This window comes from Trachypithecus francoisi, unplaced genomic scaffold, assembly GCF_009764315.1.
Source record: "Trachypithecus francoisi isolate TF-2019V2 unplaced genomic scaffold, Tfra_2.0 Lachesis_group12, whole genome shotgun sequence".
Lineage (NCBI taxonomy): Eukaryota > Metazoa > Chordata > Mammalia > Primates > Cercopithecidae > Trachypithecus > Trachypithecus francoisi.
The window spans coordinates 91,989,129-92,002,748 of NW_022681457.1; the positions used below are offsets into that span (position 1 = coordinate 91,989,129).

The window sequence follows — 13,620 nt, forward strand, 5'->3', positions numbered from 1 at the left end:
GAAAAGGAAGAAAGATAATCCCCACGGAACTCTGCCAGACCTCTCCATCTTGGCCCACCAGGTTTGTAGTTATATGCTACAGGGGTTTTCTTCTGTGTTTTTGCGGGTTTTTTTTTTTTTTTTTTTGAAATGGAGTCTCACTCCGTCGCCTAGGCTGGAGTGCAGTGGCACAGTCTTGGCTCACTGCAACCTCCGCCTCCCAGGTTGAAGCGATTCTCCTGCCTTAGCCTCCCAAATAGTTGGGATTACAGGTGCCTGCCACCACACCGGCTAATTTCTTATTTTTTAGTAGAGATGGGGTTTCACCATGTTGGCCGGGCTGGTCTTGAACTCCTGACCTCAGGTAATCTGCCCACCTCGGCTTCCTAAAGTGCTGGAATTACAGGTGTGAGCCCCCGCGCTCAGCCAGGGCTCTGTCTATGCTCTCCAGGGCTGCATATTTTGTTAATGGCTTCGATGAAGATTCAGGTGGTTCCCAGATTCGATGGGCAAATGGTACAAAGCTAACATACTGGTGCTTTAATCACTCTCCAAAGGACTTAGCAGGCTGGAATAAAGGACTGAACTCAGCAAAGATGAAGTATTTCAGGAACAGGTGCAAAATCAGGGTTCAAAAATAAGAGATAATTATAAAAGGACAGAATAGAGGCTCCTATTCATTTCAACAGACACTTTAACAAAAGACTTACTAGGTGCCCATGTGTTAGGCACTATGCTAGGGACTGATATTACACAGAGGGTTCAGTCCTCCTAAAGCTCAGTCCAGTAGGAGAGGCAGACTTGTAAATATTTCATTGGCTGCATTTTTCATTGGCTGCATTTTACATATGTATCTATATGTATATTTTAACGTATGTGTGTATATATGTGAATATAACATGTGAAAATATGTATTACATGTGAATATATATAATGAAAAGAATATATGTATATATGCCAGAAATAATATAGAAGGAAGTGATTAACTGACTCTCTAGAAAAGCTTGTGGAGGAGACACTATCCAAGCACTATTTTGCTTGAGGAATAGGAGTTCACAAGGAAATCTGTGAGGGAATAAATTGTACAAAGACATGGTAGGATGAAACAGCATGATGTATGAGGAATTGCAGGTGGTTTGATCTGACTAGAGTCTTAAAAGGTGAGGGGGGGATTGTGGGATAGATAGGCAGGGCCAGGTCACAAAGGGAAGACATAATACCGTATATAGGGAATGAAATGGGAGGTGTTGTCCGGGCGCGGTGGCTCAAGCCTGTAATCCCAGCACTTTGGGAGGCCGAGACGGGTGGATCACGAGGTCAGGAGATCAAGACCATCCTGGCTAACACGGTGAAACCCTGTCTCTACTAAAAAATACAAAAAAAAACTAGCCAGGCGAGGTGGCGGGCGCCTGTAGTCCCAGCTACTCGGGAGGCTGAGGCAGGAGAATGGCGTAAACCCGGGAGGTGGAGCTTGCAGTGAGTTGAGATCCGGCCACTGCACTCCAGTCTGGGCAACAGAGCGAGACTCCATCTCCAAAAAAAAAAAAGAAAGAAATGGGAGGTGTTGTGATTGACTCTGAATTCGGGTCCAACCAATTTATTGGGGCTGTTAGAAATGTTAATATATGCCAGGTGCGGTGGCTCACACCTGTAATCCCAACACTTTGGGAGGCCAAGGCAGGAGAATTGGCTTGAGCTCAGGAGTTGAAGACTAGCCTGGGCAACATAGTGAGACTCTGTCTCTACAAAAAAAAAAAAAATCAAAATACTGGCCAGCTATACTCGCAGCTACTGGGAAGGCTGAGGTGGGAGGATCGCTTGAGCCCAGGAAGGAGATCAAAGCTGCAGTGAGCCATGATTGCATCACTGCACTCCAGCTGGGTAACAGCGTGACCATGTCTCAAAAAAAAAGTCTTTTGTGGGAATTAGGAATAGATGAAATGCCTCAGAAAAAAGGTCTGCAGCCACGTTATCCAACAGTACTTTCTGTGGTGGTGGATAGGTCCTATCTCTACTGCCTGATGCAGAGGCCACATGTGGCTGTTGAGCACTTGCAATGTGGCAGGCGCAGCTGAAGAAGTGAATTTCAGTTTACATTTAAATACCCACACAAGGATAGTAACCACCATATTGGACAGCGGCAGCCCTAGAGCTTTTTATTTTTTATTTTTATTTTTATTTTTTTTGTTGTTGAGACGGAGTCTCGCTCTGTCGCCCAGGCTGGAGTGCAGTGGCCGGATCTCAGCTCACTGCAAGCTCCGCCTCCCGGGTTTATGCCATTCTCTCGCCTCAGCCTCCCGAGTAGCTGGGACTACAGGCGCCCGCCATCTCGCCCGGCTAATTTTTTGTATTTTTTTTTTTAGTAGAGACGGGGTTTCACCGTGTTAGCCAGGATGGTCTCGATCTCCTGACCTCGTGATCCGCCCGTCTCGGCCTCCCAAAGTGCTGGGATTACAGGCTTGAGCCACCGCGCCCGGCCAAGAGCTTTTTATTAAACTTAAATATTCCCGGCCGGGCGTGGTGGCTCAAGCCTATAATCCCAGCACTTTGGGAGGCCGAGACGGGCAGATCACGAGGTCAGGACATCGAGACCATCCTGGCTAACACAGTGAAACCCCGTTTCTACTAAAAAAAATACAAAAAACTAGCCAGGCGAGGTATCGGGCACCTGTAGTCCCTGTTACTCCGGAGGCTGAGGCAGGAGAATGGCGTAAACCCGGGAGGCGGAGCCTGCAGTGAGCTGAGATCCGGCCACTGCACTCGAGCCTGGGCGACAGAGCGAGACTCCGTCTCAAAAAATATATATATATATTCCCAAGAAAATGAAGAAGTAGCATCAGAAACAAAAATGTTCGCATTGTTGTATTGAAAGTGTTCATTCCTAAGGGATGTCCCCTCAGAATATCTAGAAGATTCTTTCAGACCAAATTTGAGATATAAAAAAGGCAGTCAGCTGGGCATGGTGGCTCATACCTGTAATCCCAGCACTTTGGGAGGCTGAAGCAGGTGGATCACGAGGTCAAGAGTTCAAGACCAGTCTGGGCAACACGGTGAAACCCTGTCTGTACTAAAATACAAAAAATTAGCTGGGCGTGGCTGCATGCAACTGTAGTGTCAGCTACTCAGGAGGCTGAGGCAGGAGAATCACTTGAACCCAGGAGGTGGAGGTTGCAGTGAGTTGAAATTGCGCCACTTGCACCCCAGCCTGGGCAACGGAGCGAGACTCAAAAAAAGGGCAGTCACAGGACACAAGGAACAAAATGGAATTACTGAACTACTACCATGCACCAGCAGTGTCATCATTTTCACCCACATTCAGTGATTTAACCCTCATCCCCATCCTGTGACATATAGCTATTATTAGCCTCACTTTATAAGTAACAAAGCCAACACTGGCCGGGTGCACTGGCTCATGCCTGTAATCCCAGCACTTTGGAAGGCAGAGCCAGGCAGATTGCCTGAACCCAGGAGTTCAAGACCAGCCTGGGTAACAGCGAGATCCTGTCTCTACAAAAAGAAAAGAAAAAAAGAATCAGCCAGAGCTTAGAGGGGTTATGTGCCTAGTTTGGAGTCACACACAGCTAGCTGGGAATCTAATCTGGGTCTGTCGAACTCCAAAGCCCTTGCTCTTTCTTCTTTTTTTTTTTTTTTTTTTTTTTTTTTTGGGACGGAGTCTCGCTCTGTAGCCCAGGCTGGAGTGCAGTGGTGCGATCTCGGCTCACTGCAAGCTCCGCCTCCCGGGTTCCCGCCATTCTCCTGCCTCAGCCTCCCGAGTAGCTGGGACTACAGGCACCCGCCATCTCGCTCGGCTAGTTTTTTGTATTTTTTAGTAGAGGCGGGGTTTCACCGTGTTAGCCAGGATGGTCTCGATCTCCTGACCTCGTGATCCACCCGTCTCGGCCTCCCAAAGTGCTGAGATTACAGGCTTGAGCCACCGCACCCGGCCTGCTCTTTCTTCTTATTCAGCTCTCTCCCTCAGGTTATCTTTAGGCCTTGGATTACCTATGTGAATGTTTCTCTGCTTGTAAATACCACTTGGTCTGTGACCCTACTCTACAGGCATGTGCTACTATGCCCGGCTAATTTTTTTTTTTTTTTTTTTTTTTTTTTTGCGGGGAGGTAGAGACTGGGTTTTGATCTCTAACTTTTGGGCTCAAGTGATCCACCTGCCTCAGCCTTCCAAAGTGTTAAGATTACAGGTGTGAGCAACTGTGTTGCTCATAAGCATAAATGGAGGACTAGAAGAATTAGACTAACAAATACATTCAGCTCCTAAACACCCTCAAGTTAGTATAGATTTCAGAATCAAAAGACTTGGATTTCGGACACATTAGTCTTTCTGAATGTGTTTTCCCTTCTCTCTTCTACCTGCCTCACAAGATTATCACAAGGATCAAATAAGACTGTTGGGAAAAACTCCCTTGATCCTACTTTCTTGGATTCAGGTGTCCTGTGCCCTGTTCTAGACCTTATCTCACTAGGTCTTGTTTGATTCTGCAGGTTGTACATCCTGGAGACCTGAAGAATTCTGTTGAAGTCGCGCTGAACAAGTTGCTGGATCCAATCCGGGAAAAGTTTAATACCCCTGCCCTGAAGAAACTGGCCAGCGCTGCCTACCCAGATCCCTCGAAGCAGAGTAAGGCCAGCCGGAAAGGGGCTGATGTCATCAGGAGAGAGAGCTTGTCAATGAGCCTTGGAAAAATGCCTGTCTTCAATTGAGGGCACAACAACCCAGGGGGTCTGAGTGGAGGAATGTCACATCCTACTGGCTCCTAGAATGGAACTTGAGTCATTTTGATTTGGGTTTGGTGAACACCAGGAAGTGATCACAATCCTTTTGTACCAGCATTGCTGAGAGCTGCTGGTGTAAGATGTATACTTGGGTTCTTCTTGTCTGTTTGCTAAATCTGCCTCTTCGTTAAAGATAGTGACTGGGGCCAGACACAGTTGCTCACACCTGTAATCTTAACACTTTGGAAGGCTGAGGCAGGTGGATCACTTGAGCCCAAAAGTTAGAGATCAAAACCCAGTCTCTACCCCCCAGCAAAAAAAAAAAATTAGCCGGGCATAGTAGCACATGCCTGTAGTCCCAGCTACTTGGGAGGCTGAGGTGAGAGGATCACCTGAGCATGGGGAAGTTGAGACTGCGGTGAACCATGATCACACCACTGCACTCCAGCCTGGGCAACAGAGTGAGACTCTGTCTCAGAAAAGGAAAAATGTTAGAGATTAGGTTAGACCTATTATACCCAACTGGTATATAGGGTATAGACAGTCTCTTATACAGCTGTTGGGCAGAGTCTGCAGAGCTTAGAGAAGCTTATCTTTAGATTCTTCCAGTTTCCTTCTGTGTGCATGGGCCTAGCTCTTAGTTGGCCATCCACTTATGCATAATGCTGAGATACTGGCATTGATAGCTTTGTGCGACCCTTCTAGAAAAAAACTAAGTAACTGAGCGAAAATTTTTTTTTTTAATTTTTCAAAAAGAGATGGTCTGGCTCTGTTGCCCAGGCTGGTCTTGAACTCCTGGGCTTAAGCAACCCTCCCGCCTTGGCCTCCCAAAGTGCTAGAATTACAAGTGTGAGCCACCACACTTGGCCAAGACTCAGCAAATTCTATATGGAATGCATGAATGGAAATACCTAAAGGAGGCAAAGCTACTACTGCTCCCTCCCCTCTAGTCTAATAATTGAGGGAGAGAACAGATGAAAATCAGGTTTGTCATGTCTGAAAGGTTGCCAACCCAGTATTAAAGAAGTTATAACTCAGTATTTAGACTTTGGGGATTCTACACTAAATCTTACCTAATATCAGTGTCTTCACGTGGTGGGATCAGCAGCTGATCTGCCACAGGGAAGAATTCTACCTCATGGGATTCTTCTCATTCCTAGAGCCAATGGCCAAAGGCCCTGCCAAGAATTCAGAACCAGAGGAGGTCATCCCATCCCGGCTGGATATCCGTGTGGGGAAAATCATCACTGTGGAGAAGGTACTCATTTTTCACCACATCTCAGAGAGGCAGATGGGGTCAGGTTTGTCTGTTTCCATCTGGAGGAAACGTGGCCTGGAGATGGGAAGTAACATCCTGAGGTCATACTGCAAGTCAGAGTGCAGGTGTCTAATTCCAGGCATCAGGCTTTCTGTTGCGATTGTCGCCTGTGGACATTATGCAACCAAACACAGCCAGGAACTCGGCATGGGGGACGGATGTTAGTCAGTGGGAACTTTTGTTTATCTGTTAAATCTGGTCTGATGGACTCACCTGATCCCCATCAGCTTGCCTGGACTAGCTACAGGCCTTATCTTGGATGGGCCACTTTGCCCCCTTCAGAAAGTGGTAGAGGGAAGAAGACTTCCTTTTTTCCCAGAGACAGAAAGTTATGCACCCAGTGGCCTGGGACCATTGTTCTGGGCTTTTTTTCCCTTCAGCATTGATTTGCTTCTCACTATGTACCCCAACCACCAAAACCACCCTGAGATCAATTCTGGTGCCCCTGCATCAGATGGCAAGGCCAGCAATTGTCCCCCTCCCATCTCCCAGCCCACCTAGGACCTGTCTGGTGCAGCACGTGCACCATAATGGTAGCCATCTAGACAGTCTGGGTTGTTTAATCTCTATTAGAGATCCTTCCACCTCTTAACACGAGCATCTAGGTCCATTTTACTCAAATCTGGCCTCAGTTGAGAGCAGAATATACCTTCAGAGCCCATTCTCCTGTCTGCTGTCTGGGACCTGGGGAGGCCAGGAAGAGTAGCTCTAGGGGGTCCCTCCAGGGCCTCTGTAAGGAGTGGGTGCTCCTTTCTGGAATCCAGGAGTTCACCAGGCTGCTTTTCTAATGGATAATGATGCTCTTCCTCCTGACGTCTCTCCCTGGCAGCACCCAGAGGCAGACAGCCTGTATGTGGAGAAGATTGACGTGGGGGAAGCTGAACCACGGACTGTGGTGAGCGGCCTGGTACAGTTCGTGCCCAAAGAGGAACTGCAGGACAGGCTGGTAGTGGTGCTATGCAACCTGAAACCCCAGAAGATGAGAGGAGTCGAGTCCCAAGGCATGCTTCTGTGTGCTTCTATGTGAGTGAGGACTTGGGGTGGGGCACAGGACCTGGGGAGGCCAGGAAGAGTAGGGAATCAGCCCATATGATGTCCTTCCACACACCAGGTGGAAGCTGTGAGAACACGTGCCTCTTCCTCGCTGATGCCAAAAGTTGATGCATGAAGGACTTACTGTACAAGTACTGTGAATGAAGCATTTTACTTACAGTTAATTTTGTTAAAATAGAAATGAAGGGCTCAAACCAGTACATGTCCAAATCTTACTACCAGTAAGGAGTGGGGCAGGGATTCAAATCCCAGTTTTGATGTCTATAAAGTCCTTGCTATTTTATACTTCCTCCCCTAGAAACACAGATTTTGCTATCTCTCCTGACACATGATTTTGGTATAGCTTGGGTTAATCTAACCCTGGTGATGTGCAGAGATGTAGCAAGATAAGAGGACCTCTTGGGGCTCTGGTACTGAGGATGCCCTAAATCCCATCAGGGCCCCTGTGTAAAGGCCCAGATTGCTTTGGCCTCCACAGTCACTGGAACCCATCCATAACCTCACCCTTCCCTTGTCCTGTGTGTCTTCCCAGAGAAGGGATAAACCGCCAGGTTGAACCTCTGGACCCTCCGGCAGGCTCTGCTCCTGGTGAGCGCGTGTTTGTGAAGGGCTATGAAAAGGGCCAACCAGATGAGGAGCTCAAGCCCAAGAAGAAAGTCTTCGAGAAGTTGCAGGTAAAAAGCTGTAATTGTTCTTCTTCTTGGCTGGGCTGCCTGGACTGTGTCTCCAGACTGTCCTGTTACTGAAGCCACAGCTGCCCCTCTCTGTTGGGACTTCCTGCATTTGAGTCCGTCTCTTCCTCCTCCTCTCCAGATCTTTCTGAATTCAAGGTGCCTGAGGAGCATGGGGGTCTTAGGACCTTGCATTACATCCCCAGCAGATCATTTGAGGCCCTGTGTGAGGGACTTCAGACATTTCTTCATTTGATCTTCAGTCTGTGATAGGAGATTATCCCCATTTTACCTGGCAGATTACCTGACAGGGCCACATAGGGTCACCATAAATAATGAGGGCAGGGCCAGGTGCGGTGGCTCACTCCTGTAATCCCAGCTCATTGGAAGGCCAAGGCAGGCAGATCACCTGAGGTCAGGAATTCAAGACCAGCCTGGCCAACGTGGTGAAACCCTGTCTCTACTAAAAATACAAAAAAGTAGCCGGGCATGGTGGTGGGCGCCTGTAATCCCAGCTACTCCGGAGGCCGAGGCAGGAGAATTGCTTGAACCTGGGAGGCGGAGGTTGCAATGAGCCAAGATCGTGCCATTGCACTCCAGCCTGGGCAACAAGAGTGAAACTCCGTCTCAAAAAAAAAAAGAAAAGAAAAGAAATGATAAGGCCAGGATCACAACCTTCCCAGGGTCCCTCCTGCCCACCTTGAGTTTAGAGCACTCGTTGTCTCCTTGCCTTCTGGACAATGAAGGTCTGGCCTGCCCCAGTGATCCCTGAATTCATTCATTCATTTAACGAATACCAAGTCCATAATGTAGGTGTCAGGCAGTTTTCTGGGTGCTTGGCCTACCTCAATGAATAAGCAGTAGAAGTTGACTCTCCTCATGGAACTAACACTTATGGGTGACTCTTTCTCGTTCATACTGTGTTTCTTCAGTGAGATAGGTAAGTGCTTCTGGAGGACACTGAGAGTCGTTTCTACTCTCCATCCTCTTGCATGAGGCCATTTGCTTTGCCTACTCCCTCCTTTCCTGGTTTTCTAGGCTGACTTTGTGAATCTCTTTTTTCTGGCTATAAAATAAATTTTCATGGTAGAAAACATCTAAAATATAAGAGAAAAACAAACAGAAAAACCACAATATCCTAGTCCTGCCACCTAGAGATACTAAAGAATGTCATTAGTGATTATTTCCTTCTGGTCTTTTGCTATGCTTGGAGTGATAATACGTTTACAGTTTGTTATACTAAATGCTGTTTATTAATTAGAAACAGGGTCTCACTCTCACCCAAGCTGGATTACAGTAGTACCATCATAGTTCCCTGTAACCTCAAGCTTGTAAACCTCCTGGACTCAAGTGATTCTCCTGCCTCAGCCTTGCAAAGCACTGGAATTATAGGCATGAGCTACTGTACCTGGCCATGATTTTTATTTTATTTTATTTTATTTATTTATTTATTTTTCCTAGATGGAGTCTTGCTCTGTCGCCCAAACTGGAGTGCAGTTGCACAATCTCAGCTCACTGCAACCTCCGCCTACAGGTGCCTGCCACCACATCCAGCTGATTTTTGTATTTTTAGTAGAGATGGGGTTTCACTATGTTGGCCAGGCTGGTCTCAAGCTCCTGACCTCGTGATGCACCCACCTGGGCCTCCCAGAGCACTGGGCTTATAGGCATGAGCCACTGCGCTGAGCCTCCTGGCCATGATTTCTTTCATGCCTCTAATCCTAGCACTTTGGGAGGCTGAGGAAGGCAGATTGCCTGAGGGCGGGAGTTCGAGACCAACCTGACTAACATGGAGAAACCCCATCTCTACTAAAAATACAAAATTAGCCAGGCATGGTGGCGTATGCCTGTAATCCCAGCTACTTAGGAGGCTTAGGCAGGAGAATCGCTTGAACCTGGGAAGTAGAGGTTGTGGTGAGCCAAGATCACGCTATTGCACTCCAGCCTGGGCAATAGGAGCAAAACTCCATCTCAAAAAAAAAAAAAAAATCGAGGGGTTGCACTGTATAGTATTCTACCATAATTATCAAAATCTAACTAAACTCTTATTAGACATTGAGGTTGTTCTGTTTTTCACTGTTAGAATGATGTGACTGTGACAGATGTCTTGGTACATAGGCCTTTGCACTTAGGTTTATTTTCTTAAACTAACTCCCTAAAATGAACTTACTTCAGTCAAAAGATGAATGTGAAAGCTTTTGACAAATATCTCTTAGAAAAGCTGAGCCAGCGTACCCTACTGGTATATAAGAGTTTTCAGGCTGGGCGCGGTGGCTCACGCTTGTAATCCCAGCACTTTGGGAGGCCAAGGCAGGTGGATCACCTGAGGTTGGGAGTTCAAGACCAGCCTGACCAACATGGAGAAACCCCGTGTCTAGTAAAAATACAAAATTAGCTGGGTGTAGTGGTGCCTGCCTGTAGTGCCAGCTACTCAGGAGGTTGAGGCAGGAGAATCACTTGAACCTGGGAGGCAGAGGTTGTGGTGAGCCGAGATCACGCCATTGCACTCCAGCCTGGGCAACAAGAGCAAAACTCTGCCTCAAAAAAAAAAAAAAAAAGGGTTTTCTTGCAGTCCCACCACCATCATTAAAATCATTTTTATCTATCTTGTCCAGGCTGACTTTAAAATTTCTGAGGAGTGCATCGCACAGTGGAAGCAAACCAACTTCATGACCAAGCTGGGGTCCATTTCCTGTAAATCGCTGAAAGGGGGGAACATTAGCTAGCTAGCCCAGCATCTTCCTCCCTTCTTCCACCACCGTGTCATCTGCTCTCTTCAGTCTGCTCCATCCATCACCCATTTACCCATTTCTCAGGACATGGAAGCAGCGGGTTTGGACTCTTTATTCGGTGCAGAAATCAGCAATGGGCAGCTCACCCTCCCCAGAACCCAGGATCATCCTGTCTGGCTGCAGTGAGAGACCGACCCCTAACAAGGGCTGGGCCGCAGCAGGGAGTCCAGCCCTACCTTCTTCCCTTGGCAGCTGGAGAAATCTGGTTTCAGTATAACTCATTTAAAAATTTATGCCACAGTCCTTGTAATTGGAAACATACTGGTGCCCAGGTTTTCTTGGAGTTATCCCAGCAGCTGCGCCTCTAGCTGGGATCTAGTACCTGGACTGGGCTAATTACAGCTTCTCCCCAACAGGAAACTGTGGGATTTGAAAAGGAAAGGGAAGGGAAAACAGAACCTAGTGGTCTACCAAGTGGTTGGCAGCTTTCCCAACGTCTGCTTACACTGAGGCTTGGCACTGGGGGGCAGGGCCTGCCCCAGGGCTCTTGGAATTTCCCTTGATCCAGCTAGCCTGGGACATTCCCTAAACCAGCTGCGTGTTAGCATCAGGCAGAATGAATGGCAGGGAGTGATTCTGTCTTCAGAGAGGGTGGGGTGAGAAGGCATCTCAGTTAAATCCCCATCATTGTGATAAATTCAAATAAAATGTCTGAACAAGGGTGTCTGGATGTAAGCTGTACCATCTCAGGCGAGAACACAAGTGTGAGGCAGCTGCTGCCCCTCACCTAGTCTGGGGTTCCTTTACCCTGTAATGGGGGGGTGGGGGGGTATAAGATGGACAAAACACCTTGACAGTCCCTTTGGCAGTACTAGGCAGAAGAGGCCCATACTTGGGTCCAATGTGTGCAGCAGGCAAAACATTTTCCCTTCTAAATGTGGGCCCAGGCCACTGCCCTGTCTCCCCCCCCCCCCCCCCCCCCCCCCGGCATTAAGAAGCAGTAGCCACAGCCAAGTTTCAATCATTTAATTAACCCCTTTAAATGAAACACAGTTTTTTTCATGTGTCTCACTCAGGCTTCAGGGCAGAGGGAATGGATTTTTTTGTTTAGACATATCAAAGACTCAAAAATTTAAAGAAATATATATATGTATATATATACTTCTAACATTTTATGGAAATTAAAAATCAGAGGCTTTTGGTCTCTCCATTTGCTCTAGGTCAAGCTCATTTACCTCAGAGGACAAAGAAGGGTTGCCTCTTCTAGACCCTCCCTTCTCCTTGTGTCCTCTGCCCCACCCAGCAGGGAAACAAGCTCAGAAGATCTAACAGGATAAAGAGTTCCAGTAACATTGGAGGAGGCGGAGGGAAAGAGAAGTCAGGCTCCCTCCCACCTCCAGCCATTCCCAGGTTGCTGCTAGGGCCTGGTTTCATGCAGCTTTGACCCAGTCCTGGATCCTAGGGGGTGGGGTAGATCAGGAGCTCTGAGCAGAAGAGTGCTCACCGATTATCCTATTTACCAACTCAGTGGGCAGGTGCAGCGTACACCCAGCAGCACTCTCCACTGCCCACAGGCAAGGGAAGAATATTGATTGATCAGCTACGAGGAGAAGATGGTAGTGACCAGCGGAAAACACCCTGGAGAGGGCCAGAGGAACCTGGCTCTCACCACATCCCCTCTGTTCCCAGCCTTGGTGAGGGGGCGGGGAGGTCATGTCAACCTCTCTCCTTAGTGGTGAAGCTAAAAGCAAGGTTCCTTGCCAGATTCAAGCCCAAGTCACTATTGAGGAAAGAGGATCAAGAAAGAAGGGGTGGCCCTGGTGGGCAGGGGCCAATGGGGAAGCCAGCTTGCCTAGACAGGTGGCACAGGCTGAAAATAGAAAGGTTAACATTCCTGGAGGAGAGTGCAGTAAGAAAGGCTGATACCTAGGGGACCACGACCCAGCCTGCCCTAGGAGCACTAGGTGTCCCTCACTGACTAGGGAAGACTTGAGTATGCACCTGTGGCTTCCCATCCTTGTCACTCAGCATTAGCTCCTTCCAGTGGAACCACCTGTGCTGAAAGGCAGCTGCAGAAAGGACATCCACCGAAACGAGTAGAGAGAAAGGTCAGAGAATGAAGTGTGGAGGGCCAGGCCTGGGCCTACTGCTCAAGGAAGCTCTCCCCCTCCATATGCTCCCTTCCATCCACCTCAGTGCTTGCTCAGCCCAAAGGCTCCTGCCTCTGAAGTGGTGGGTGCCCTCCCACCCCAGTGTGGTCAAGGAGGCAAGGGGCAGGTGCTTGACACTGCCAAGTGCCCCGAGATGACTCTACTGCTCTTCTGCTCACCCATCTCTTTGGGCCCTGGCAGTCTCCTACTTGTCCCCAGCATGGAGCACCTGGCAGAACTGGAAGGCAGGAGGGTGGTTGGTGAGTTGAGGCACAGGAAGGCTAATCCTCTCTGCACCTTTTGTGCTTTGGAATTCCACAGCCCCACCCCTGCCCCCAGCCTAGAGAAGCCTGTGGGAACAAAATGACTTGGCCACCTCCAGGAACCAAGAGAAGGAGTAAACTGGATTGGGCAGGAGGGCACAGACTGGTCTCAAGCTATGGGCTGGCTGCTGGGGATGGATTCTGCTGCCATGTAAACAGGCCCTTGGAACGCAACTTCCTGGGCCCTGGAGGATGGCCATGCAGCCACTTTTCAAAAGTGCTTTGATTCTGGACTATAGTATGTGCATGGTTTGGACATGAAAAAAAATGAAACTCAGATGAGGTGTCCTGCTCCCAACTCTGTGGCCTCAGGGCCAGCAGGGGGCGCAGCCACCCTCTCCCGCCAGCTACCTCCTTCAAGATGAGGCTAAGGCCAAGACTGAAGCGGCAACTGCCGGAGGTGACCCCATTCAGGAAAAGGCATGAGCGCGGGATGATTCGGAGGACAGGAGCAACACCAGGCTTGCATAAGTGTCGAAGGCCGTGGAGGTTAAGGCTGCAGGCGCCCTCTCTATTAGGTTGTGTCTGCTGTATCCTCTCGTCCTTGGAGCTGCTCGGGTCCCTGAGATTGTGTTTCTGGGATGGGTCAGCAGTGCCAGTGAGGTGCCTAGTGGTCAGGCCAGCTCTTTCTGTAAGTCTGGAGGAGAAAAAGAAGGGACACTT

The 13,620-nt window shown here is 48.6% G+C and overlaps 2 protein-coding genes across 6 annotated transcripts in view; one reads left to right on the forward strand and one right to left on the reverse strand.

The window, feature by feature from the left end:
• The window catches only part of YARS1 (tyrosyl-tRNA synthetase 1), a 45,559-nt gene extending 34,351 nt beyond the window's left edge, over window positions 1-11,208 (forward strand). For 2 of the 3 annotated variants that reach the window (XM_033227250.1, XM_033227252.1), the window contains 5 exons: window positions 4,480-4,615; window positions 5,871-5,968; window positions 6,858-7,051; window positions 7,614-7,755; window positions 10,368-11,208. In XM_033227250.1, coding sequence (XP_033083141.1) covers window positions 4,480-4,615; window positions 5,871-5,968; window positions 6,858-7,051; window positions 7,614-7,755; window positions 10,368-10,478 — 681 coding nt within the window. In that variant the 3' untranslated portion in view covers window positions 10,479-11,208. The remainder of the gene's footprint in view (window positions 1-4,479; window positions 4,616-5,870; window positions 5,969-6,857; window positions 7,052-7,613; window positions 7,756-10,367) is intronic. The other variant, XM_033227249.1, reaches the window with a different exon arrangement.
• Window positions 11,209-11,495: 287 nt separating this feature from the next.
• KIAA1522 (KIAA1522 ortholog) overlaps window positions 11,496-13,620 on the reverse strand; it is a 36,460-nt gene continuing 34,335 nt past the window's right edge. For all 3 annotated transcript variants that reach the window (XM_033227246.1, XM_033227247.1, XM_033227248.1), the window contains exon 7: window positions 11,496-13,594. In XM_033227246.1, the coding sequence (XP_033083137.1) occupies window positions 13,572-13,594 (23 nt within the window). In that variant the 3' untranslated portion in view covers window positions 11,496-13,571. The remainder of the gene's footprint in view (window positions 13,595-13,620) is intronic.